General features: G+C 46.1%; 1 protein-coding gene across 13 annotated transcripts in view; it reads left to right on the plus strand.

Moving 5' to 3' along the window:
* Window positions 1-22793, plus strand: part of ARMC9 (armadillo repeat containing 9) — a 151103-nt gene that overhangs the window by 35680 nt on the left and 92630 nt on the right. For all 13 annotated transcript variants that reach the window (XM_034655378.1, XM_034655383.1, XM_034655379.1 and 10 more), the window contains 5 exons: window positions 1677-1775; window positions 11923-11957; window positions 15215-15326; window positions 18190-18282; window positions 22388-22478. In XM_034655378.1, the coding sequence (XP_034511269.1) occupies window positions 1677-1775; window positions 11923-11957; window positions 15215-15326; window positions 18190-18282; window positions 22388-22478 (430 nt within the window). The remainder of the gene's footprint in view (window positions 1-1676; window positions 1776-11922; window positions 11958-15214; window positions 15327-18189; window positions 18283-22387; window positions 22479-22793) is intronic.

A 22793-nucleotide genomic window follows, 5' to 3' on the forward strand; every position in this document is an offset into this window, starting at 1 on the left:
AGTGTGTTGGGAGGTCCCGGGGAGCTGAGACAGCAAACATGGGCTGTTCTCTCAAGGACCTTGGCCGTGAAGGAAGAATACTGAGCCGGGGGTCGATAGATGAAGACCTAGGATAGAGGAAGGGGATGGTGCTTTTTAAATATGAACTATATTTGGATGTGTTTTTAGGTTATAGACAATGAGAAGATATAAAAGGAAAGGTTAAAAATACAGGATGAGAAAGGAATGTTTACATTTTGATACTGTCGAAATTCAGAGGAAATGGATGTGGGATAATGTGGCAAGCCCAGGCCTGAGATGGGATGGGGCGCTGCTTTGTCTGAGTCACTTCATAAGGAGCTCTGAGGGTCAGGGGATGAGCACGGACGTCTGCTACGGATGCACAGAGTCTTCCTGCGTCTGAAGCAGACCTGAAGTTTCCAGTGAGTCGATGGAGTCCTCCAAGGAGAGGAGTGGGTGCAGCTCCGCATTGCAGCTCTTTCTAACTCGTGAATCGGTTGCATAGTCCTCGCATGGGGACAACTGAGTGAGGGTGCCAAGAGGGGCCAGTGACATGACCATGTGGGAGTTCACCACATGGAATCATGAGCCCGGGGAGAAGGAGCTTCCTCTCCAGCAATCAGGCATTTTAAAAAAGGCGGGAAGTGTGCAAAATGGTTAATAGTTACCTCCAGGGATTGGCATATGGCGACGGATGCGACTGGGGAGAGGTTGGGGCACTTGTGCAATTTAAATGTGCATTTTTTTTTTAAAGATTTTATTTATTTATTTGACAGAGACAGCCAGTGAGAGAGGGAACACAAGCAGGGGGAGTGGGAGAGGAAGAAGCAGGCTCATAGCAGAGGAGCCCGATGTGGGGCTCAATCCCACAACGCCGGGATCACGCTCTGAGCCGAAGGCAGACGCCGAACCGCTGTGCCACCCAGGCGCCCCTAAATGTGCATTCTTTTTGTAAACAGAAAAGATGTAAAATGAAAAGAAAAAATTCAGAGATTACCACCTGAGATGCTGTACACCAGTCCTGAATTACAGTAGCTAACGAGAGGGCGGGAGAGGCGCTAAAGAAAGGCCAGAATCGAGTGCCATTGACAGGGACAGCAGTGCGGCCTCACACTGGCCGGCACTCGATAAAAAATGTCTCCGTCATTCAACCTGCAAGCACGTTGAGAACGACCTGGCCTGTGCCAGGCATATGCCTGATCTCATTCACCCTGTCACCATGACCCACGGAGGCAGACGTTGTTCGTTTCACTCGACAGGTCAGAAGGCAAGGGGCAGAGATGTTGGTTTTCTCGAGTCCAGGGCTTGGGCCCAGATTTTCTGATGTTAAGCCCACCATTCTTTCCACCACACGTTGGCCACCCAATTGACTTTCTTGCTTGAATTCACACACACACAGAAATGGTTTAAAATCAGTTCATTTTACGTGACGGTGAGAGTACATCTCATGGAATTACAGAACTTAAAATATGATAGCCCACGATCATACTTGTAGCATGTTAGTGGTTTTTTTCTGTCAGGCCAGTGCTCTAGCTCCCAGAGCTCCTTTGTTAAAGCAGATTCCATCTGCCAACCTTACAGGAAGAGTGGTGAGAGCTCTGCTAATCTCTGGGGCCCATGATGTCCCTGGAGGAGTTTTGGGCCTCTCACCAGCCGTCCTGGCGTCCTCTCTGCAGATCACCCCGGAGTACCTCCAGAGCGTGTGTGTCCGCCTCTTCAGCGACCAGATGCGGCAGAGCCTGGCCCACAGCGTGGACTTCACAAGGCCTGGGACGGTGAGTCTCCGTGCCCCGTGGCTGCCCCCAAATTTAAACATAGCCTAACTAAAAAAATGAAAGAGCAAGGGCAAATAACATGCAGGGGTCTGCATTTCAGCTGGCTTCGGAGGTCTGTAAAGTCCCGGAAGGAAAAGAAAGCTGTGTTTGTGGAGTGAGCAGCTGGGGGCTGGCGTCCCGGGGGTGGTGGGAGAGGCGCTGGCTGTTCTTCCCGTCGGAGCTGTTCGGTGCCAAGTTCTGGTAACAATTATCAAATCAACAGGAGAGGAAGGAAACTTCATTCTCTTTTTTAAAATAACTGCCACATTGGAGGCTGTACAGTCAAAGACAGGTGCTCTCTTTTTTCTTTTCTTCACTTTTTTCTTGGAATAATTGCAAACTTACAAAGAAGCCGCAAAAATGGGGTGCGGGGATGGGCTAGCCCGGTGGTGGGTATTAAGGGGGGCACGTATTGCACGGAGCACTGGGTGTTATGTGCAAACAATGAATCATGGAACACTACATCAAAAACTAAGGATGTACTGTATGGTGTCTAACATAGCATAATTAAAAAGAAAAGTCACAAAAATAGCACAAGGGACACTTGTATACCCTTTACCCAGATTCAGCGACTCTTAGCATTTTGCCCATTTGTTTACTTTGTCTACACTCTCACACACACACACACACACACACACACAGGCTGTTTTCTGAGCCATTTGAGAATAAATCACATATATTACGGCATTTTACTCCAGTGTAGAGTTCATTTTTTAATAGGAGTATTCTCTTATGTAACCATACAATGATCCACTTCAGTAAATTTAATGTCTTTATGATATTCTTATCTAATCTGGGCATTTTCCACTTTGTCACTTGAGTCGCGTCCTTTATAGTTGTTCCCGCATTTAAAAAATAGAGCATTTCTCTTTGTGTGTTTTGTATTTCCTTGTGATTAGATTCAGGGTTTGCCTCCCAGGGCAAAATATTACTTAGGTGATATTGCGTCCTTCTTAGGATAGCTCATCTGGAGGCATGTGGTGTTGAGTTGGGGTTCTTAACCCGGGGAGTGAGTACCCCAGTGTCTCCTGCAGATGTTTTCCAAGTTCTGAACCCATGTCCCTGGAGCTCACCCCAACCTGCTGCCTGGGCCACAGGCTAAATGGTGGAGCCAGACATACTCAGTTCGGAAGGAAATGCTGAGGGATCCCAAGGCTCCCCCGTGGGACGGAGCTACGGCTTTTAACTAAGGGAAAGGGTCTGCACATTAATATTAGGCTCTTCACAAGCAGAGGCCTTTTTTAGTATTAAGAAAAAATGTATACCTCATTCTCAAGTAGGTCTGAAGCAGCTTATATGAGAAAATGCAAATAAGAGAAATTAAAAAATAGAAGATGGAAAGAACGAAACTGTGGTTAGAACTCATAGAAACAGGGGCGCCTGGGTGGCACAGCGATTAAGCGTCTGCCTTCGGCTCAGGGTGTGATCCAGGTGTTATGGGATCGAGCCCCACATCAGGCTCCTCTGCTGTGAGCCTGCTTCTTCCTCTCCCACTCCCCCTGCTTGTGTTCCCTCTCTCGCTGGCTGTCTCTATCTCTGTAGAATAAATAAATAAGATCTTTAAAAAAAAAAAACCTCATAGAAACAGAAAGTCGAGTGGTGGTTGCCTGGGGCTGGGAGGTAGGGAAGTGGGAGATGCTGGTCAAAGAGTGTAACTTCTGGTTATGAGTAAGTTCTGGGACTTCATTGTGTGGTGGCTAATGTTAACAATACTCTATTATATACTGGAAGGTTACCAAGAGAGTAGATCTTAAATGTCCTCACCCCAAAGTAACTGAGGTGAGGTGACGGGCGTGTTAACTAACCTTATTGCAGCGATCACTTCATGATATATACGTGTGTCAGTGGAGCACTTCAGACACCTTAAACTTGCACAGTGTCCTCTGTCAACTACATCTCAGTAACGCTGGGGGGATCGGGGGGAAAGAAATTGTGGTTAAAGGAAAATGAGTGTAGGACAGTACAAGTTAGCCTGCCTGGGGCCAGTACAAAACATGCATGTCAGAGCTGCCAGACGCCTCGCGGCCCGTGCCGCAGGGCCCGCAAGCGGGTACATGACTTACTCCCAAGGAAGAGAGACGGTTGCATAATGTTTATTATCTACGTTTCACTCCATCTGAAACAACATACGTACTACACACACACAGCCTGGGAGGCACAGCAGTGAGCTGAATGCCCCGAGCCCCCCATACATTCCCCAAATAGACCATTCCCAGGCCACTGATGCCCTCTCTGGGCCCTTTAGATGGCCGGGGTTTTTTTGTGGATCTTCACAGAAAGGACTTAGTAACATGGCAGACAGCAAATGTCCTTGATCCCGTCACTCGGCTGCTCACAGAAGCATTGTAGAGCCATGGGTGGCGGCGACCACGCAACGCATGGACATGTGGATAATAGAAGCTGCAGGGGAGTGCCTGGGTGGCTCAGTCGGTAAAGCGTCTGCCTTCGGCTCAGGTCGTGATCCCCGGATCCTGGGATTGAGCCCCGTGTCGGGCTCCCTGCTCAGCAGGGAGCCTGCTTTTCCCTCTGCCTGCCACTCCTGCTGCTTGTGCTCGCTCTCTCTGTCAAATAAATAAATAAAATCTTTTAAAAAAAAATAGATGCTGCAGGGTCTCTATTATATTTAGAATGTGGCCACAGTGCTTTTAGTGTGCAGAAATCTTAGGGAATCGGCCATTTTTAAATGTCAGGAAAGCACACAGAGACACTGAGTTTCAGGATGAGGGGCTTCGAGCCACATCCCCGAGGACTGGCTGAGTTGACTGTCTGTGTACTGTACATTTAGCTGTAAGTCAGTTAAGGAGCGTGTTTACCAAAAATGATGGCTTTCTAGCAGTAATTAGCATGGCAGGATCTGTGTCTGCTAATAGGACTACTCCTTTCTTCCTTCCCTTCCACTTTTTTATTAGTTCAGCAAATACTTAAGTGTTTTTCAGGTCTGTGTTAGAAAGTCCCATCCTATCTTGCATATGCAAGCATCCTTATATTTTCACTTTCTGTTGGCGGAGTGATGCATCCAGCTTGTTTAAAATTAATATGTCAATAAGAAGCAGTTTAAAAAGGAGGGGAATACAACATATCTTTTATTTTGCCCTATTAGACATTAATGTTTTTTTGTCAAGAGATGAGCGCTATCATCCTTCCCTGTTACAGTCACATTAAGGTACAGATTCTAGGCCTTAGAAGCCAGAGGAGACAGGATGAGCTCTGTTTATCTTAGTTCCTAACCATTTTCTTCTCCTGAGTCACTGACTTAGGAACAGGCAATAAAAGCTGCAAATAGTCTTTTATTATTCCTGTAGATTTCTCTCTAAGATGATAAAAAGTAGATATGAGTCGTTGTAAAAGAATGTCCTTGTAAAAGTATAATAGAACATAGTTGACTGGGCATGCCTAGAGTCAATGTATGATATCGGATTTATAATGTGTGAAGAAGAAATTAGGGTACAATTTAGATAGGAAGTGTAGTGGTTGAATTGTCGGATTGAGGATTTAGAAGGAGAGGAGGGCTGCTTTTATTTGCCAGGGGTTCAAGTTCTACTCTAGGTCCAAACACAAGGCCATGAGTTTCAAGATAAAGAGGTGGACACAGCCCAGCTTGCCCTTTAGTGTGGTTCTCCATCAGCTTCCCTCTGTTCTGTTGACCTTGAGTGTTCCAATTCATTGTACCCTATAAAGGAGCTGGGCCGGGCCCATCAGAACACTGCTGGTATCCATAAAGTTTAGTTAGTTTGATACTGGTTTTAAAACTGGCTGTTAAGAATCTGGCCTTCTGCAGCCTCACTCAGTGTTGAAAGTTCAGAAGGACTCAGTAAATAACACCCTTTTAAAACCCTGAGTTCTGAGCCATTTGGAAACTAGGACAAAAGAGTAAAGGAAAAAGAAGCTGACAATATTGCCATCAACTCTGATGAAGCTTATATTGGAGAATGTGGATTTTCTTTGTAGACAGGTGGGTTTCCTATATTTAAATCCTGGCATCCAAGAAACATGGCTACTCAGTCACGGCCAGCTCTGGCCAAGCCCCTCCCCTCCCCCAGCACTGCTGGCAGCGAGGGCCAGAGGGCTGCAGGACTGACCACTGCTCCCTGGGAGTGCACATCTTCCCCCACCCGGGAAGCAGGGAGCAGGGTGATGCGTGCCCAGTTCTCTCCCAAACCCACAAAGCCAGGAATTCACCTCTGGATCAGGGGGATTATACTGGTGCAGGGCCCTGCAGAGGAGACGCCATGAGTGGGGCCTAGTTCATGCTCAGGTAACTGTGTCCAGAACTCCACTCACATGAGCAGAGCTGGTGGTCAAATTCCGATGTTCCCAGAAAGACTAATAATGCCGGGATTGATTTCTTAAAAAGAGAACTCTCTCAGGTGGCCCCTCCGAGTTTGATTGCCTGTTGCCACCCCACCCCCTGGTTTGTCATTCTGCAGTCCTTACCAGCTCAGGCTCCAGACCATGACTTAGTATCTCCTGGGAGACAAGATAACTTTGAGTTTATATTTTCAGTGATCTGATCATTGTAAGAAGGGAAGCTTCTCCCCTGGGGCACAAGAGGCAGGGATTTTTTTGTTTTCTAAGATTGTACAAGTAATACGCAATGTGCTCACTGGAAAATATATAACAATCTAACAGTAAAGCGAATACAAATCCCTTCTCTCCCTCACACTTTCCCCATCTCCTCTTCCTCCATAGGTGACCCTGGTGACTGTTTCACATTCATCTTTCCAGACTTTAAAAATTGTATAGAATTAAGGTTTTTATTATACACATCACTCTGCAACTATGTCTTTGAACTTAGTACATTTTAAAGAGTTTTCTGTGTCCTTTTGGATTTATTTCTATTTTCATTATCTTTTAGAGTTTTAATTTAAAAGCTGTATGGTCCATTTAACCATTCTCTTGCAGACCTTTAGGTGGCTTTTCAGTTTTTTGCTGTTTCTAGTAATGATGCAGCACACATCTTTGTATCCTGCAGATAGCATGGGAAAGCACCATGGATGTCTCTCTTCTTAGCCCTCTGTTTGTACTGGGAAAGCACAAATGCAGAGGCACCCCAGGGAAGGAGTGCCTGATGGAGGAGAGTGACCGTCTTTACCCACGTAGAATGTCCATCCTAAGGTGGGAGTGGGGAGGGGGAGGACCGACCATGATACAGAGTCCAGGGCTGACTCCAAAGGTGGAAACCCAAGCATAGCTCCATGTGTGAATCCCAAGTCCCACCTAGTGGTTCCTGTTTAGGTTTCGGGTTCATTGGCTGGAGAAGTTTCCATTTAAATGCATCCTTATTTGGAAAAATGGCCCATTTGGGAATTAACTCATTTTCAGCAACTGCCAAGTAGACCCCATTGGGAATATAAGTTAAAATACTGCCAGGTGTGATTGCATTATATGCATATATATTTTTTATATGATATTTATATTATATTTAAGGCTCAGGACATGCGAATCTTAGAAGGCATTTACTTCAAAATCAGCCATTCTTCTTAGCAATAAAAACCTGCAGGGGGCTGGGGCTGGTGGCAGTAGCGGTGGTGGTGACCCTTTCTCGGGACGGCCTCGTGCAGTGGCTCAGGAAACACTGCTTGGCGCTGCTCTACCGAGGAGGAATCTTTCTAAAGCTTGCTGTTGTGTGGACGGTGGCTCTGGCTTGAAGTTCAACACCTTCAGACCTTACGTTGTCTCGTACGTTGCTTTCTTAAGTCTCAGCAAGATGCCTGCAGTGTGTCTGCCTCGCCACTGTGTCTCAAGGCAGCCTCTTTGGGTCTCGTACGCCGTGCACTGAGGATGAGTTGCACACCTAGCTTGCCGCTCCCTGCCACACCTCCTACCCCAGTGCCCATCACGTACCTGAACTGACCCTGGTGTGTGAGGATTGACCACCTTTGATCTCCGCCAGTGGATGGGACTGTGATGGGGCAGAGAGTGACTGTACCACTAGCTCAGATTTCTCTTCTGTCTTCCAGACCCAGACTCACAAGCCTTCTCCCCGTGACTGTCTGATAGGCACACCATTTCTGCATCCAAAAACAAGCTCATCTTTTCCTCCAAACAGGTGGTCTCCCCTCCTGTACTTTCTGCCTTGGCAAATGACACTCCACAGAACACCTGAGAATCATCCAAGCCTCTTCCCTCTTTTGGGCCCTATGTTCAGGCAGTCCTAGGGATCTGAGCGGCTTCCTCCCTCCTGCCCCATGCCTTTGTTGCTTTGTGTGTGTTCAGGCTCTTCCTCTTTCTGTCCTGGCTAAAGCAACCTTTCCTAACCGGTCTCAGTCTCAAAGCTCTCACCTGTCTGAATACTCATGCACGCGGGAGCGGGGGTGACCTTTGCGTTTGTGTCTTATTTATTTAGGCCCTGAAGTTTCGGGAGGGATGTAGGTACGTGCAGGCATCGATCATGTTACTGTCTTGCTTAATACCTGTCATTGCTCTAGGTCCAAAGTGCTCAGCGTGGAGTCCACAGACTTCTGTGATCTAATGCCCACCTGTCTCTCCATGCTCAGTTCTGGTCACAGAAAGCCCAAGGGGCCTCAGCACCCCGGCCCCTATCACTTCCCCAAGTGAGCATGTTGCCACGTACCTTGCCCAGCCCCAGGCTCTCAGATGCCCGCAGCTTACAGGGTGGAGGCAGGGCCCAGGGTGGTGCCCTTGGTGACCGGTAAGCCAGAGAGCCACCTGCCCAGGAAGCACATTCAGGAACTCAGCACTCCCACCTCACTGACTGAGCTTCATTTCTAAATGCCACATGCACAGTGTTCCATTTCAGCCCTCCCTTCCTGCACGTAGCCCTGCAGTCCGTGTTGTGCAAGTACCCCTTCCTGTTGCAGAGTTGGCAGTAGCAATGTCCCTTCTCCGTGCGGTGGGGCTGCTGTTCGGGTCCCCGGCTTTTGTGGCCTCTTCTGACCCACGGCTAAGGCGTGTTTCCTCCCACTGTGGTTATTTAACCTCTTCTAGGTTATGTCTGCCCTTGAGATCACCCACCAGGGGGCCTGCCTCCCCTGTTCACCTGCTCCCCTATGCAGCACAGGCGGCCACAGACGTTCAGCGTGAGTCCCGAGGCCGGGGCGGGGAGGCTGGTGACAAGTGGGCCTGGACTTAGGTTCCCAGCCCCAAACAGTGCTTTCCACGACCTCAGGGCTCAGCAGCTGCTGCTGGCCTCAAGTCGTGGCTCCTTCTCTCTGACCCTCCCGGGCCACACACACCTGCTACCATCCTATAGAGCAGCTTCTTCCAAAGCAAGTGCCTACCGACACTAACCCTAGAGGGTTTCCCCAAAGCCAGCCGCTGATGCATGAAGTTCATAACATGCCGTATTCTGAGATTCACAGCACTCAGCCGCGCCCTAAAGACTCTTTAAGAGTCCCACCTGGTACATCTGCAGACACTCCGTCATGTTACAGCTTAGACCGATCTCTCAGAACACTTTCTGAGGTCACAGAGCATGGGCAAAGCTCCCCTTCTCGACGTTGACCTCATATGGCCCCCATCCATCCTTGTCCCCACCCCATGACCGCTGGCCTCGGGGAGCAGTAACGGCTGAGCGCCAGGCTCAGGTTCCTTGCCTGCAGCTGAGCAGCGCTGGAGGCATAATGCTTCCATTTCACTCTCTGCTCAGGGAGAGATGAGATTCTGAGCAACGAGCCCAGTGTGGGGCTCGATCTCAGGACCCTGGGATCATGACCTGAGCTGAAGGTAGACACTTAACCAACTGAGCCACCCAGGCGTCCCTAAATAAATATTTTTTTAAAAAAGATATAATATTAAAAAAATAAATAAGATCTTTTAAAAGTAAATAAGTGTTAGGAAACATTTTCTTTCTTTTTTTTTTTTTTAAAGATTTTATTTATTTATTTGACAGAGAGACAGACAGCCAGCGAGAGAGGGAACACAAGCGGGGGGAGTAGGAGAGGAAGAAGCAGGCTTCCCAGCAGAGCAGGAAACTTGATGTGGGGCTCAATCCCAGAACGCCGGGATCACGCCCTGAGCCAAAGGCAGATGCTTAACAACTGAGCCACCCAGGAGCCCCAGGAAACATTTTCTTAACTATGTGATGAATTTTATTTGTGGATGTATGAATTAGCCAATAACAATAATTTTAAAAATATATTTTTTAAAGATTTTATTTATTTGACACAGAGAGAGCGAGCAAGCACAAGCAGGGGGAGTGGGAGAGGGAGAAGCAGGCTCCCCGCTGAGCAAGGAGCCCGATATGGGGCTTGATCCCAGGACCCTGGGATCATGACCTGAGCCAAAGGCAGACGCTTAACCGACTGAGCCTACCCAGGCACCCCTAAAAATATTTTTATTTTGTATTTATATTAGGCTAATATTTTAATATGTCTGTGCCCTTATTTGACTCATTTGACTTAATATCTTGTCTTCTTGGTCTTTTGAATGTGTTAAATGAGTAATTTAGATACATTTCAAATTTATTTTCTCAATTCCTTGCTACTTAAGCCAATAACAGGAATAGGCATTTCCTTTAATTTAAAAAAAAAAGTCAAGGGTTAAAAAATATAAAAACATACATGGTCATGAGCCATTTAAAAGTGAGGTTTGCTATCTCCAAGGTGGGAATCTGTGTGCCCTGTAAATACTGCAGATGGAAGCAACGGAGAATGGAGTCATCCCCTAGGGCCAGTTTATTATTAAATCAGTCAAGGATTGCGGAGAGCCCATCTTGGGGAGTCGGTCTTCATTCATGCGTTCATTCATTCATTCAACAAATGTTGATCACACGCCTCTGTATGCCCAGGCACTGTACCAGGTGCTGGGTACACATATTGAGGGTAATATATCTCCACCCGTTACGGAACTCAATGTCTTGCTAAAGGAGAAAGGCACAGAAATCATTGCAAAATAATCACGGTTCAATGCGATAAGTGTGAATAATGACCATTCCAGAGCTGTGGTGACACAGAGGGGACCGAGAACCACTGCCTGCTGGCTGCTTCAGGAGGGGCTCCCCAGGGGACTGAGATCTCTTCTCTACTTACTTTTTTCCCCTGGAGTTCCTTAAAACCTATCCCAAACATTCTATCACTTTAAATAATTCAGTCTATTTATCTAACAGATAAGGACAAAACAAAAACCAAATATAACTGCAATGCTAAATACAGTTGGCACGAATTCCTCAGTATCATACAGCACCGTGCAGCCCATACTTAGATTTCCTTTCTTGTCTCAGAATATCGTTTACAGTTGGTTTGAGTTCGTCCAACCAAGCACCACACACAGCATTTGGTTTTTTGTTTCTCAAGTCTGTTTTAGTACATGTTTAAGGCAGCATTGTTTGTAGTGGCAAAAACAAAACAAAGCAAACAATAAGTGGGACACGGACTATCCGTAAAGTGGGCGGTGATTTGTCCTATAAGTAGGATTAAAAGGGAGTACGGTGGGAGGAGGATTTTTCTATAAACACCTATGAACACCCCTATAGGGTTTGACTTGGTACAAAGTGCATGTTATTTTTATACTCAAAGAGAAAATCTTAATAAAGAAATCAGGATAATAAAGTGATTTCTGTTGCCTTGTTCTCTGTGACATCTGACTAGGCAGCTTTAAGCACCTCTGGGAGTTCGGCTGCAGAGAACCCACTTGTTTTTTTTACAGAGTACTCCTTGGAGCAAAGTCGGAACAAACCAAGGGTGGTAGGAGGCTTGGGAACTGCTTGAGCAATGTGTTGCTTAACTTTAGTTCAGGCTAATTTTTTTTTATCTTCTTTTTATTTTTATTTTATTTTATTTATTTTATTTATTTGTTTGTTTTAGAGAGAGTGTGTGCTAGCGAGGGTGCCTGTGAGCCTGGGGGATGGGGGTGGAGCAGAGGGGAGGGACAAGCAGACTCCCCGCAGAACCCAACGCAGGGCTCATCTCATGACCCAGAGATCATGACCCGAGTTGAAAACAGAGGAGTCCCACACTTAACTGACTGAACCACGCAGGCACCCCTGTTTGGGCTAATTTCTAAATCACATATGATTATGATAGGAGAATCCTGACGGATCAACTTTGAAATCTGTTGATTTTGTGTGAGTACAGTGATTTAGGATTAATGCATTGCTCTCACTGTTTAACACGGTCTTTCTCCTTCTGTTTCCAACCCCCACCCCCAGGCTTCAACCATGTTAAGAGCCTCCTTGGCACCCGGGTAAGTAATTGATCTTAGGAGTTGTTATGATGGAGAACAGCTCTAGGTAAAACTGGAATTCAAAGTAATTTTAATAAACATTCATCTTAACAGCCTAGCTTAGAGGGGTGCCTTTGATTAGCTGGAGCTCTGTGTGGCTATAAAGGAAATACCAGTAATTATAAGTAATACTGTTAAACTAAAATATCTTTTAATATAATTCTATTTATTTTGGAGAGAGAGCATCAAATGGAAAAAAATTGTTGAATTGTTCCTATGATATTCTATAGAGATTAATCTTCTATCATAGGGCAGTCAACAGAGTGTTGCAACGTCTAAATTTTGCGTTCTTTGCTGGCTCACATGTGACCAGGGCCACAGGATAGCTTTGTGGATGCCTGAGCATTCCTATCCAAATCGATTAGGTTGTCATCTGTGTGGGTGTCTGATGTTCAGGAACTTCATCCGGCGTGTATGTTGCAGTAACAAGGAAGCTGAGAACCTTTGGTGGAGGCATGAGGACCAGGGTGGGTTCTGGTGACCCTCTGAGCACCCCCTCCTTGTTGTGGGTGTTCAGGGGATGCTCTCAGATTACTCAGGCACCTGAGAGAGACACAGCTTGCCTCCTCCCTCAGTCCTGAGTGTGACACTGACCCTGCACTTCGTTCTCTTCAGATGGCGGCTGTATAATGGGGTGCTTATGAGACAGACTGCCAGGGTTAAAATCCCACCTCTGCCGCCCCCTCTGTGACCTTGGACCACTTACGTAACTTCTCTGTGTCTCAGCTTCTTCACTTATAAGAAGACAATAATAATAACTTTCTTATAGGTTTCTTGTGAGGATAAAAATGAGTTCATGTGTATAGAACTCTTAGTACGATGCTGGGCACTTAAACTCTTTTGAGTGTTTGGTAGTGTTACTCCCAGTGGTGTAAGAGGCAAGGTCACCTGCAGAGAGTAAAGGGGGTAGTCGGTGGAGGGACTAAAGAGGACAAAGGAGAAGGTATGTCCAAGAAGACAATGGGAGAGTGCCTGGACCACAGAAATGTGGGGCTGCTGAGCATCTTAGCTGGTGATAAATTGAGTGGCTAATATTGCCATTATGGGCAAGTAACTATGGCCCGCGTCTGACTTCTCTTCCCTCCAGGTGAAGCACCCCAGCTGTAGAACAGTTTTCGACTTGGCTTTACAAATGGAACTTTTTTGTCTAGAATAAGACCTTGTTTAAATTTTAAATTAAAAAATCTTTTTTTTATGTTGAAATGATTTCAGAGCTGCAAATATGATACAAAGAATTCCCCTATGCCCTTCACCCAGATTCCCCATGTTGGTATTTTGCGTAAGCCCAGTACAGTTGTCAAAGTCAGTAATTAATGCTGGTGCCGTATCATCTAATCTACAGGCCTTTCTCACGTTTTACCGGCTGTTCCATACGTCCTTTGTCTGGTCCAGCATTCAGTCCAGGATCACATGTTGATGTGGTTGTCGTGTCTGTGTTTCCTTTCATTTGAAGTCATTCTTCAGTTTCTGTCTTTCGTGGCCTTGACACTTTTGAAGAATACTGGCCAGTTGTTTGTAATTGGATTTCTGAAGTATCTGTGTTCATTTTAAGCACAGTAGTATCTGCCTCAGGAAAATAAGTGTCAGAATAATCAGTGTGCGCTTGTGCGTGGCTCTGCGGTGTGAGGTACAGAATCGAACCTCCTCCCAGGGGTGTTTACTGAGATCTCATTTGTTGCCCTGTTCTCTGGCCTTTTCTCCAGGGCCCTATGAGAGGATCTCACTTTGTCTTTTAAAAACTAACATTAAGAAAACCATGTGATATTTTTTTTATAACGTAATACATGCTCATTATAGAAAAGTTGAATGCTCTAGGCACATATGAAGAAAATTTACAGTACCCTAAATGCTGCCCCCCTGGAGTCTTACCTCCTTTCCACCCTTCCACCCACCCTTACCTCTATTCCACCCTTTAAAACTAATGAAACGAGTGAAATGGGTGAAGACCGAGCGGTACAAATTTACACTTATAAAACAGAAACTCCTGGGATGCAGTGGACGGCATGGGAGCTGTAGTGAATAATATCGTAGTGCAAATTTCAAAGTTGCTGAGAAAGTAAATCTTAAAAATTCTCTTCCCGGGAAAGGAAACACAAGAACTTCATATGGTGACCACGTTGCACCATGTACCAGTGGCGAATCACTACATCGAATGTTACAACTAATGTATCTCAGTTACACGTCAATGAAAAGCAGGAGAACCGTTAATCCTATTTTTTTAAGATTTTATTTTTTTAAGTAATCTCTACCCCCGACATGGGGCTCGAACTCACAACCCCGAGATCAAGAGTTGGCACGCTCTACCGAATGAGCCAGCTGGGCACCCCAAGAACCTTTCATCATGCATCTTTTCACCAAGTCCTCATGAGTGCCCATTTAGTATTGTGCTGGGAGTATTGATCTTAATATTAATATTCCCTGCACTGTGTCCCCCCGCCCCGTGACATCTTGGGTGCTGAGTACAATATCAAAGCAAGGACGTTAACGTAGGTAGTGTTGTTAACTAGACCACAGGCCTCACTCCCTTTTCGCTGGTTCTCCGGGTGCGGGTGCGCACTCCAGTCTCCTCCTGTGGAACAGAACAAACTGGAGACGCAGGGGAAACCTGGCTTCCCCTGAGGGCTCCCCCGGAGTCCTCTCGAGGAGGGCGTGCACACCGGCCTGCTTGATCCTCTCCCAGATTTGAACCTACTTCCTGACACACCCTTTAGCGCCGTGGGGTCTACTTGCACCTGCTCTGCGCCATTCTTTCCTAACCCTGCTCTGTCCTTCGCATCCCCCCGGTTCGGTCCCTCAGGCTTGAGCGGGCAGTGGCTCCAGGTTTTTGGGGAGAACTCTGGCGGGCTGCTGCTGCTGCTGCCGCTGCCGGTTTGGGCTTTGCTCCAGATTCTAAATAGGACTTGAGCCGTCGGCAAGTTCTGGCGCCTCCAGGGTGACTCCATCCGCACTGGACGGAGCCCTGGCCCAGTGCTAATGCAGCGGTTTCTCAGTCTGGTCAGGCAGGGACTCCTCGTTTGGGGAAAGATGTTCAGCAAAGCCCCGTACAGCCACAGAAAAGGCAGAGCGGAGCTTGATGACGCTGAGGGGCGGGGAGCCTGGACTTCGTTCCAGGAGCAGAGAAAACAGGTGGGCCGCCCCTGGTGTCCCGATACTTAGAAGGTCTCATGAATGTGCCCTTTTGCCCTTTGCTCTCTCTTTGAACTTGTGTTGCTGAGTAGGAAACTAAAGGATGTCCCACTGCTGCCCTCCTTGGATTATGAGAAGCTGAAGAAGGATTTGATTTTGGGGAGCGACCGCTTGAAAGCCTTCTTGTTGCAGGCTCTGCGCTGGGTACGTACCTTTCCCTTGAAGTCAAGGGGGGAAAAAAAGACCATGCTGGTTTTCTTGGCTAGCTACCTTGCTTGTATCTTGCAACCCATCTACTACAAATACTTCTTCGCGCTGCCTGCCAGCACGAAGAGCTAAAGGTAAAAACAGCCTCTGAAGACAGCCTTGGCCTCCTGGCAAAACCCGGGTGTTGACCTCGCAGTTGCCTTTGCCCTCCCTCGGCCTTTTGCTGTGCGCAGTTTCAAGCCTGTCCCCATCCTCAGTTGTGAGCCACCCTCCCAGCCAGCGGGTCAGTGCGTGAGAGCCCAGAGTCATTCTGTCATGACAGCTTCACAAAGACCTCTGCCTCCAGGCGTCCCACTCCAGCGGACGGCAGGGGAGGACACCGCTGAACCAGTCTTTAAGGGAAGCCAGGCCTCCTCTGAATTGTTGCTTTTCTTCCCACTCTTCAGATTGGTCCCAGTGAAGCCAGTGATTCTCAAGGTTTTTAGTCTCAGACCCATTGACACTCAAATTACTGAGGACCCCAAAGGCTTTAGTTTATGTGAATTTTATCTACCAATATTTATAGTATTAGAAATTAAAACTGAGAACATTTTAAATATTAATTCATTTAAGATGAACTATAATAATGAACCCAGAACATAACATAAATAACATTTTTTAAATATAAAAAATAACTATTTTCCAAACAAACAAAAAAAATGAGTAAGGAAAGTGGCATTGTTTTACATTTTGGCAAAGTTCTTTAATGTCTGGCCCGATGGAGGAACAGCTGGATTCTCACATCTGCTTCCCCAATTGATTCATCACAGTGTCACAGTTCATATAGCCTCTGAGAGATTGACCACGAAAAAGATAAATCAGGGGCTCCTGGCTGGCTCAGTCAGTAGAGCATGCGACTCTTGATCTCGAGTTCGTGAGTTCAAGCCCCACCCTGGGTGTAGAGATTACTTAAAAAGACCAAATCTTTAGGGGCGCCTGAGCGCCTCAGTTAGTTAAGCATTTGCCTTCGGCTTAGGTCATGATTCTAAGGTCCTGGGATTGAGCCCCGCATCAGGCTCCCTGCTCAGCAGTGAGTTTGTTTCTTCCTTCCCCTCTGCCCCTCTGCCTGCTTGTGGCACTTTCTCTCTCTCTCTCAAATAGACTCTTAAAAAGAAATAAAATAAAATCTTAAAAAAAGATAAATCACATCTTAGTAGTATTATGACAATAATCATGACCTTGTAGACTCCTTGGAAGGTCTTTGGAGACCTCTAGGATTCCCCAGACAACACTTGGAAGACTGCAGGTCTAGGCCAACACTGGTTGAATGATCCATTCTAACTTAGGCTGTAATAGTGTCAGGCCCCTCACAGATCCCTGAATTTCAGGGTGTGTTGGCATCAAAATGGCTTTGAGTAATTTCCCCATCTCTGTAGAAAAAGGTCTCCTCCCTTGCACTTCTGATGGTTGGTTGTGCTTCCTGAATATGGTCTTGAGGGAACTCTGAGATGCATCCAGGATCACCGAAGGAGTCCTGTGGTCAGCTGGTGAAGTCTGCCTCAGTTGATAGGGTGGGTGGGCAGCACGAGTCATATCCAGGGGCCCTTCCTGACCCACACATTGCGTCTGTCTGCTCAAGTTACCAGACTCATTCTCTGGCTCCCAGTTTGTCCACCCAGCCCCTCCTCTCATTCCGTGCTACCGAGCCTCTTGATGAGACAGGGTATTCCTTTGCCGAGTGAATGATGTTGTCACAGAATAACCAGGAAAAAAAAACAGTTGTCTTAAGATCTTATCTTGTCTGTGTTCCACTCTAGCTTCTCACCCTTCCACTCCATTCCAGCCCCCACGTGTGACACTCTTGGCACACCCTCCTTTAATATAGCCCTCTCCCCCCTCAGGGCCTTCCTCTTTGGCGGTGGTGGATCCAGTCTGTCCTCGACACCCGCCTCTGGAGGCCTCCACCTTTCAGTCTTGAGGGGGTCTGCTGCTCTTGTCTTCTTGCTATGTGGTTCTTTACATGTCCAGCTCCTCCTCGGCCAGAGGCAGGGCCCACAGTCTCAGGGGTCTTTAGTAGGATTTTCCCAGAAAAGCAAGGACAATTGCTTACTTTAGTTATGTGACTTTCTCATATAATTCATGCCTGTACACACTCATATATACACAAACACACACATTTCACACACTCCCCATACAACATTTTTTTTCTAGCCCACTAGACAGTAAGTGAATTCATTGTGTTAAATGCAAGAGACTTAAGACTTTCAAAATCTACAAAGTTCTACCCACCTACCCCTTACACACACACACACACACACACACACACAATCGTTGCATCAGTCCCTATAGTATAAAGTCTAATTTGTTGGTGATGCATTGGCTCCATGCCCTCCACAACCTGCCCGTGCCCACCCGGCACTGAGCTCTCCCCTGCGTGTGCCGTGCATTTTCACGCCTCCCTGACTGGTACCACACTTCCTCCCCTGCCCACGCCCACTCGCCATCATGCTCACCTTCCCTGTGCTGGCTAATAGTCTGCTCGTCCTTCAGGGGCCAACTCTAGAGCCCCTTCCTGTGAGAAAACCTCTAGGTGTTTGTGGGTTGTCCCTTATTGGTACACTTACCGTCTGGGCATTTTATCACTTCCCTTCTCTGGAGATTTCATGTGTGTAAGTTGACTCCTTCATCACCCTTTAGGAGTAGAACATCATAACTTCTTGTTAGTTGACTGGTGGCCTGGGTAGCCGCTCCCCACCAGGTTATTATTTCCTTTGGTTAAACGTGTAGTTACTGCTTCTGCCATTTAAAAGGCACCCACTATATGAATATTTTTCTCCATATTAAGACTTGGGTCTGCTACTTTTCTTTTTCTTTGTTCTAGCGCTTGACCACATCCCATCCTGGAGAGCAGAGGGAGACCGTTCTGGAAGCCTACATCGGCAACGACCTCCTGGATTGTCACAGCCACAGCCAGGTCCGTGAGAGGTGGGCCAGAGCCCATCCAGGGCCTTCATTTCGAGGGGATGATCTTAGCAGTGGGTGGAGACTTGACTTTATAGGATATTTTCAGCCTAATGATTGTATGTCAACCTCCTGTTAGCTGGTGAGATCTGCTGTTCACCCCAGACATTGGCCTACTTTTCACCTCTAATAGAATCCTACACAGGTTAGAACTGCTTAATTCAACTCTGGAGTTCTTTCCTGTCATTTTTCCTTTTCCCAAAATCCCAACTCTTTCCCTCACTCTGCTGCTTAGCCATGAGTCCTGCAAGCTCAGCATGACTTACGGCGGGCAGGGCAGGTAAGCCAATTCATTTGTTTTTCATCTGGGCCTGACTTAAAATATGTTAACACTATATTTGTATATAGTTTCGGACCAGACAGGTCTGATGATGCAGTGGGAAAAGTACGGGATCCAGAGTGAGATTAACTGGTTTCAAACCTCTGCCCTACTGCCCAGGAGCCAGATAACCTTATGTAAGTTACTGGGTCTCAGGGCGCCTCCCATCTCGGAGAAGGAGCCATCACCTGCCTCGTGAAGTTGTAGGGATGATTGCATTTGGTCACATGTGGGAAGTATCTAACCCAGTGCCCCACGAGTAGCCAATGCGTGGCAGTTCCCTCCCCACTCCTCACCCCGTTACCTGTTATCAATACTATATAAAGACACTGCATTTCAGTATCTCCATTCAGTGTTATCCAAAATGATCTAAGTACCTTACCTCCCTATTCTGAAGCTTCGCAGGGTGTGCACTGGGTGGCGTATCAGCACCCCTAGATCGCCGATGAGAAAGCACCCCTCAGAGGCTAATCACACGTTAGACTATCCTGCGCACAGGCGTTCGAGAACCTTGAGTTGCCAGTTTATTCTTTGAATGTAGTCTGACTGCTCCCATGAAAGAGTTAAGTTTGAAAAATAGTCTCTCAAATTTTTGACTTATTTCCTTTTACTTTTATTTCTGCTTATTTTTGTTATGGAATTGAAACCAACTTATCAGGCATGAAGCAACAGAATAATATGTTATTGTGACTTTACAAACTCAGATTCAAAGAATAAATTCAATTTTGAATCTTTCTAAAACTATCTTATTTCATTGAATCTGTGCATTTTTCCCCCATTTTAGGATTCTGGGAAATTGGAGCATATCTAATAGTTGATGTCCTGTTGTAGTTTAATTGGCTTCTTTTCTTTTTTGGTTGTATTTATAAAAAAAAAAAAGTGTTCTATAATGAAAGACGTCTTAGGTTTTGTGATATTTGTCACACTGCCATGATCTCTGTAGCCATCAAAGAAATGGCATTTCTTCCCCGAGTCATTAATTTTAATTGCCATGGTTTAGTTTAAGCAAGGAATGAGCTGGAGCTATCTTAAGATGTCCAAGAATCTGCAGAGCAGGAAAACTCGAGCAGAATGGATGCCGTGTCACCATGACACCAAAGAAATTGGACCTTTCAACCAGAAATTGGACCGGTTGTTTAGCGAGTTCTAATAGCTGAGCGGTTCTCAGAGTTTAGCGTGCAGTCTTATCACCTGGAAAGCTCATTAAAACACAAATTACTGGGCGCCTGTGGTTTCCATTGAGCAAGTCTGGGATGGGGCCTGAGAATTTACGTCCCCAACAAGTTTTCAGGTGATGCTGCTGCTGCTGGTCGAGGACCACACTTTCGAGAATCACTATTCTTTCTTATTCTCTAGGTTGGTGGAGAACGTCTTATAGTTAATAACTATTGGAGAAAGGATGGGTGAGAAGTAGATTTTTTTGAGATGATATATGTCAGAAAATGTCTTTATTCTTTGTATGGAATTCTGGGTTCTAAATAATTTTCCTTCATTATTTGGAAGATCTTGCTCCATTGTCCTTTAGGTTCCAGTGTTGTTGTTGAGAAGTCCAAAGCCATTCTAATTCCTGATCCTTTGCATGTGGCCTGGTTATTTCTCCCTAGCATCCTGTTGAGTCTTCTATCACCATTGTTAATAAATGTCCCACTGATGTCTTTCATGAGGTGTTTTCTGATTCATTGTTTTGAGTGGTTTGTGAGCTCTTTCCATCTGACAAGTGTAGTTCTGGGAACTTTTCTTGATTTTATTTTGTTGATGATTTCCTCTCTGTTTTCTCAGTTCTCTCTCTCTGAATGTTGGACCTTTTGAACTGATTCTCTAATTGTGTCTTTTCTTTCATATTTTCCATATTTTTCTTCTTGCTCTACTTTCTGGGAGATCTCCTCATCTTTATTTTCCAACCCTTCTGTCGAGTTTTTCACTCCCCCTTTTTATGGCAATCTTTTTCATGGATAGAGTACAGCCTCTTGTGTCTCGGAGGTTACTCTGAGCGACACGTTTGCTTATCTCTGGTTTTCTTCTCCCTGCACAGTCCCGTTTCCTTCAGGTTACCTCCCCCGCGCATTTGTTCTGACCTTATCTCCCATATTGGAAACTTGGCCTTGGGCTTCTGGTAGACATTGGTTATCTCATGATGTTTTCCTGGGGTGGGGTGCAGGGAATGAAAGCCGTTTGGAAATTCTGTGTGACGGTAGGGCCTGGAGACGCAGAACCCCACTGAGGGTGATCCAGGCGGGCTCTCTAGTAGGAACCTCTGATTTTAGGACCTCTGACTCTTTTCTCTTGGGCTGGTCATTTTCCTCCAAAAAGAGTCTTCTGATCTCCTACCTAGAGGGTGAGGATTTGAGTGCAGCATTCTGGGAGCCGGGTAGAAGAGGATAGGGTGCTCTCTGTTCAGCATTCATTCTGCATTAAGGCACTGTCCCTTCTCCCCGTTTGGGTGTAGAAGCCCTGCTCACCTGTGCCACGTGTACCCCTCTGTTATAGGATTTTTGTCTCCCGTAGTGCCCACAGTTCTTGGTCACGTCGTTTCGAAGAATGAAGAGTAGACCAGACAAAGAGTAGTTGGCAGCAAATCAAAGTTTATTGAGCAAGAGTATAAAGCTCCTGGAGAGGGAGGAGGGCCCGAGTGGATTGCCCCCAGAGTGTCTAAGTTTAGGGGTTTTTAGGATCTCTTTTTGCCGAACTATCTTAAGCAGTCAGGGTGTGCTGAGTCGTGCCAATCAGGGCTCTGGGCACGTATCTGTCTACCTATTAGGTTAATGTCTCTGTGCTGATGGTCTTTTTTTGCTGACATCTGGGGGCTTAGGTCTTAACTGGCCCTTGCCCATGATATTGACAAATGCTTTGTGGTTAATTGTCTTATTTTAGGACATTTTGCAGAAGTCATTTTTGCAAAGACTGCAAAACAGAATGCGAGTGTGGTCCTGTCTAAGCTGCAAAACAGGATGTCAGTGCTATTTTATTTTAGCTGTCCTGACTCCATACTTTCTTGCTGGGGACCCTGGCCCTGACTAGCTACCTGTGCAACTAAGTCCTCACACTTCTTGTTACCCTCGCAAAGGAACACCCCCAGACCGATGGTGGGAAGTATGCGGGAAGACAGTAGTCCAGGAGCAACAAGAGTGGGATCCAGCTGCTGCTTTAACAGCTTTCATTCATTCTTCTTTATTTTTTTTTCCTTTTGAGGATTAAGTGCTGTTAATTGGGTAATTCCTCATTGTCCGTTGCTGCCTTCAAGACTTGGCATTCTTGGGTCTGCTAAGTCTGTCACCACCCTGCATTCCTGATTCTGCAATTGTTTTGTTAAAATTTCTTATGCTGTCTCTCTGTCCTTTAGAATTTATATCTTTTTAAAAAAGAAATCCATGCACTGAGATTTTACTGTGGTTTGCAGGGAGCAAAATTAGATGCATGTATTGGATCCATCATTAACCTGGAAACACATGAGCAGCAATCATTGCAAACGGCATAGCCTCCCGCATGCCAGTCCCTGGCTAAGCGGTCTGTATAATTCAGTCTTTCAGCTTAGAAGTCTGAATAGCTTGTTTTTGTCAACTCTCATAAAAGATCGGTTAGAAATTGAGATTTCCAGATGAAGTGTTGACTTTGGCCTGTTTATTTCACCTGTAATAAATCCGCACAGAGGCAGCGAACAGCAGACCCGTAGAGGAGGCGTGTGTTTAGCTCTGTGTTCTTTAACGCCATCATTTCCCTCTCTGGGTGACTGTCCCCGCAGAGACGCGTGCTCCAGCTGCTGCACTCCAAGAGCGAGGTGGTGCGGCAGTACATGGCCCGGCTCATCAATGCTTTCGCGTCCCTGGCAGAAGGTGAGTCATCAGCGTTTCTTCAAAGAGAACAGCTAGGTCTTACTTAATGCATTTTGTTCCTTTGAAAGTGGACATTCTTCTTTAAGTCTCTTAAAGGCGCTGTGTGTTTCCTCAGTATCTTCCCGTTTAGTGCATCGAAGGTGTCTCATGCAAATTGGTGGTTGTCGTATCACTTAGTTTATGTCAGAGCAAATTTTGATGGTTTTGGAGTCTATTTTATAAGCCTTCTGGTTTTGTTTTATAAGCTTTCTGGTTTAGTAACGGTACTATTTAGATTTTTTCAAGTATATAATAGGAAATGCATTTTCTATAATT

Source organism: Ailuropoda melanoleuca, chromosome 2 (genome assembly GCF_002007445.2).
Source record: "Ailuropoda melanoleuca isolate Jingjing chromosome 2, ASM200744v2, whole genome shotgun sequence".
NCBI classification, from domain to species: Eukaryota; Metazoa; Chordata; class Mammalia; order Carnivora; family Ursidae; genus Ailuropoda; species Ailuropoda melanoleuca.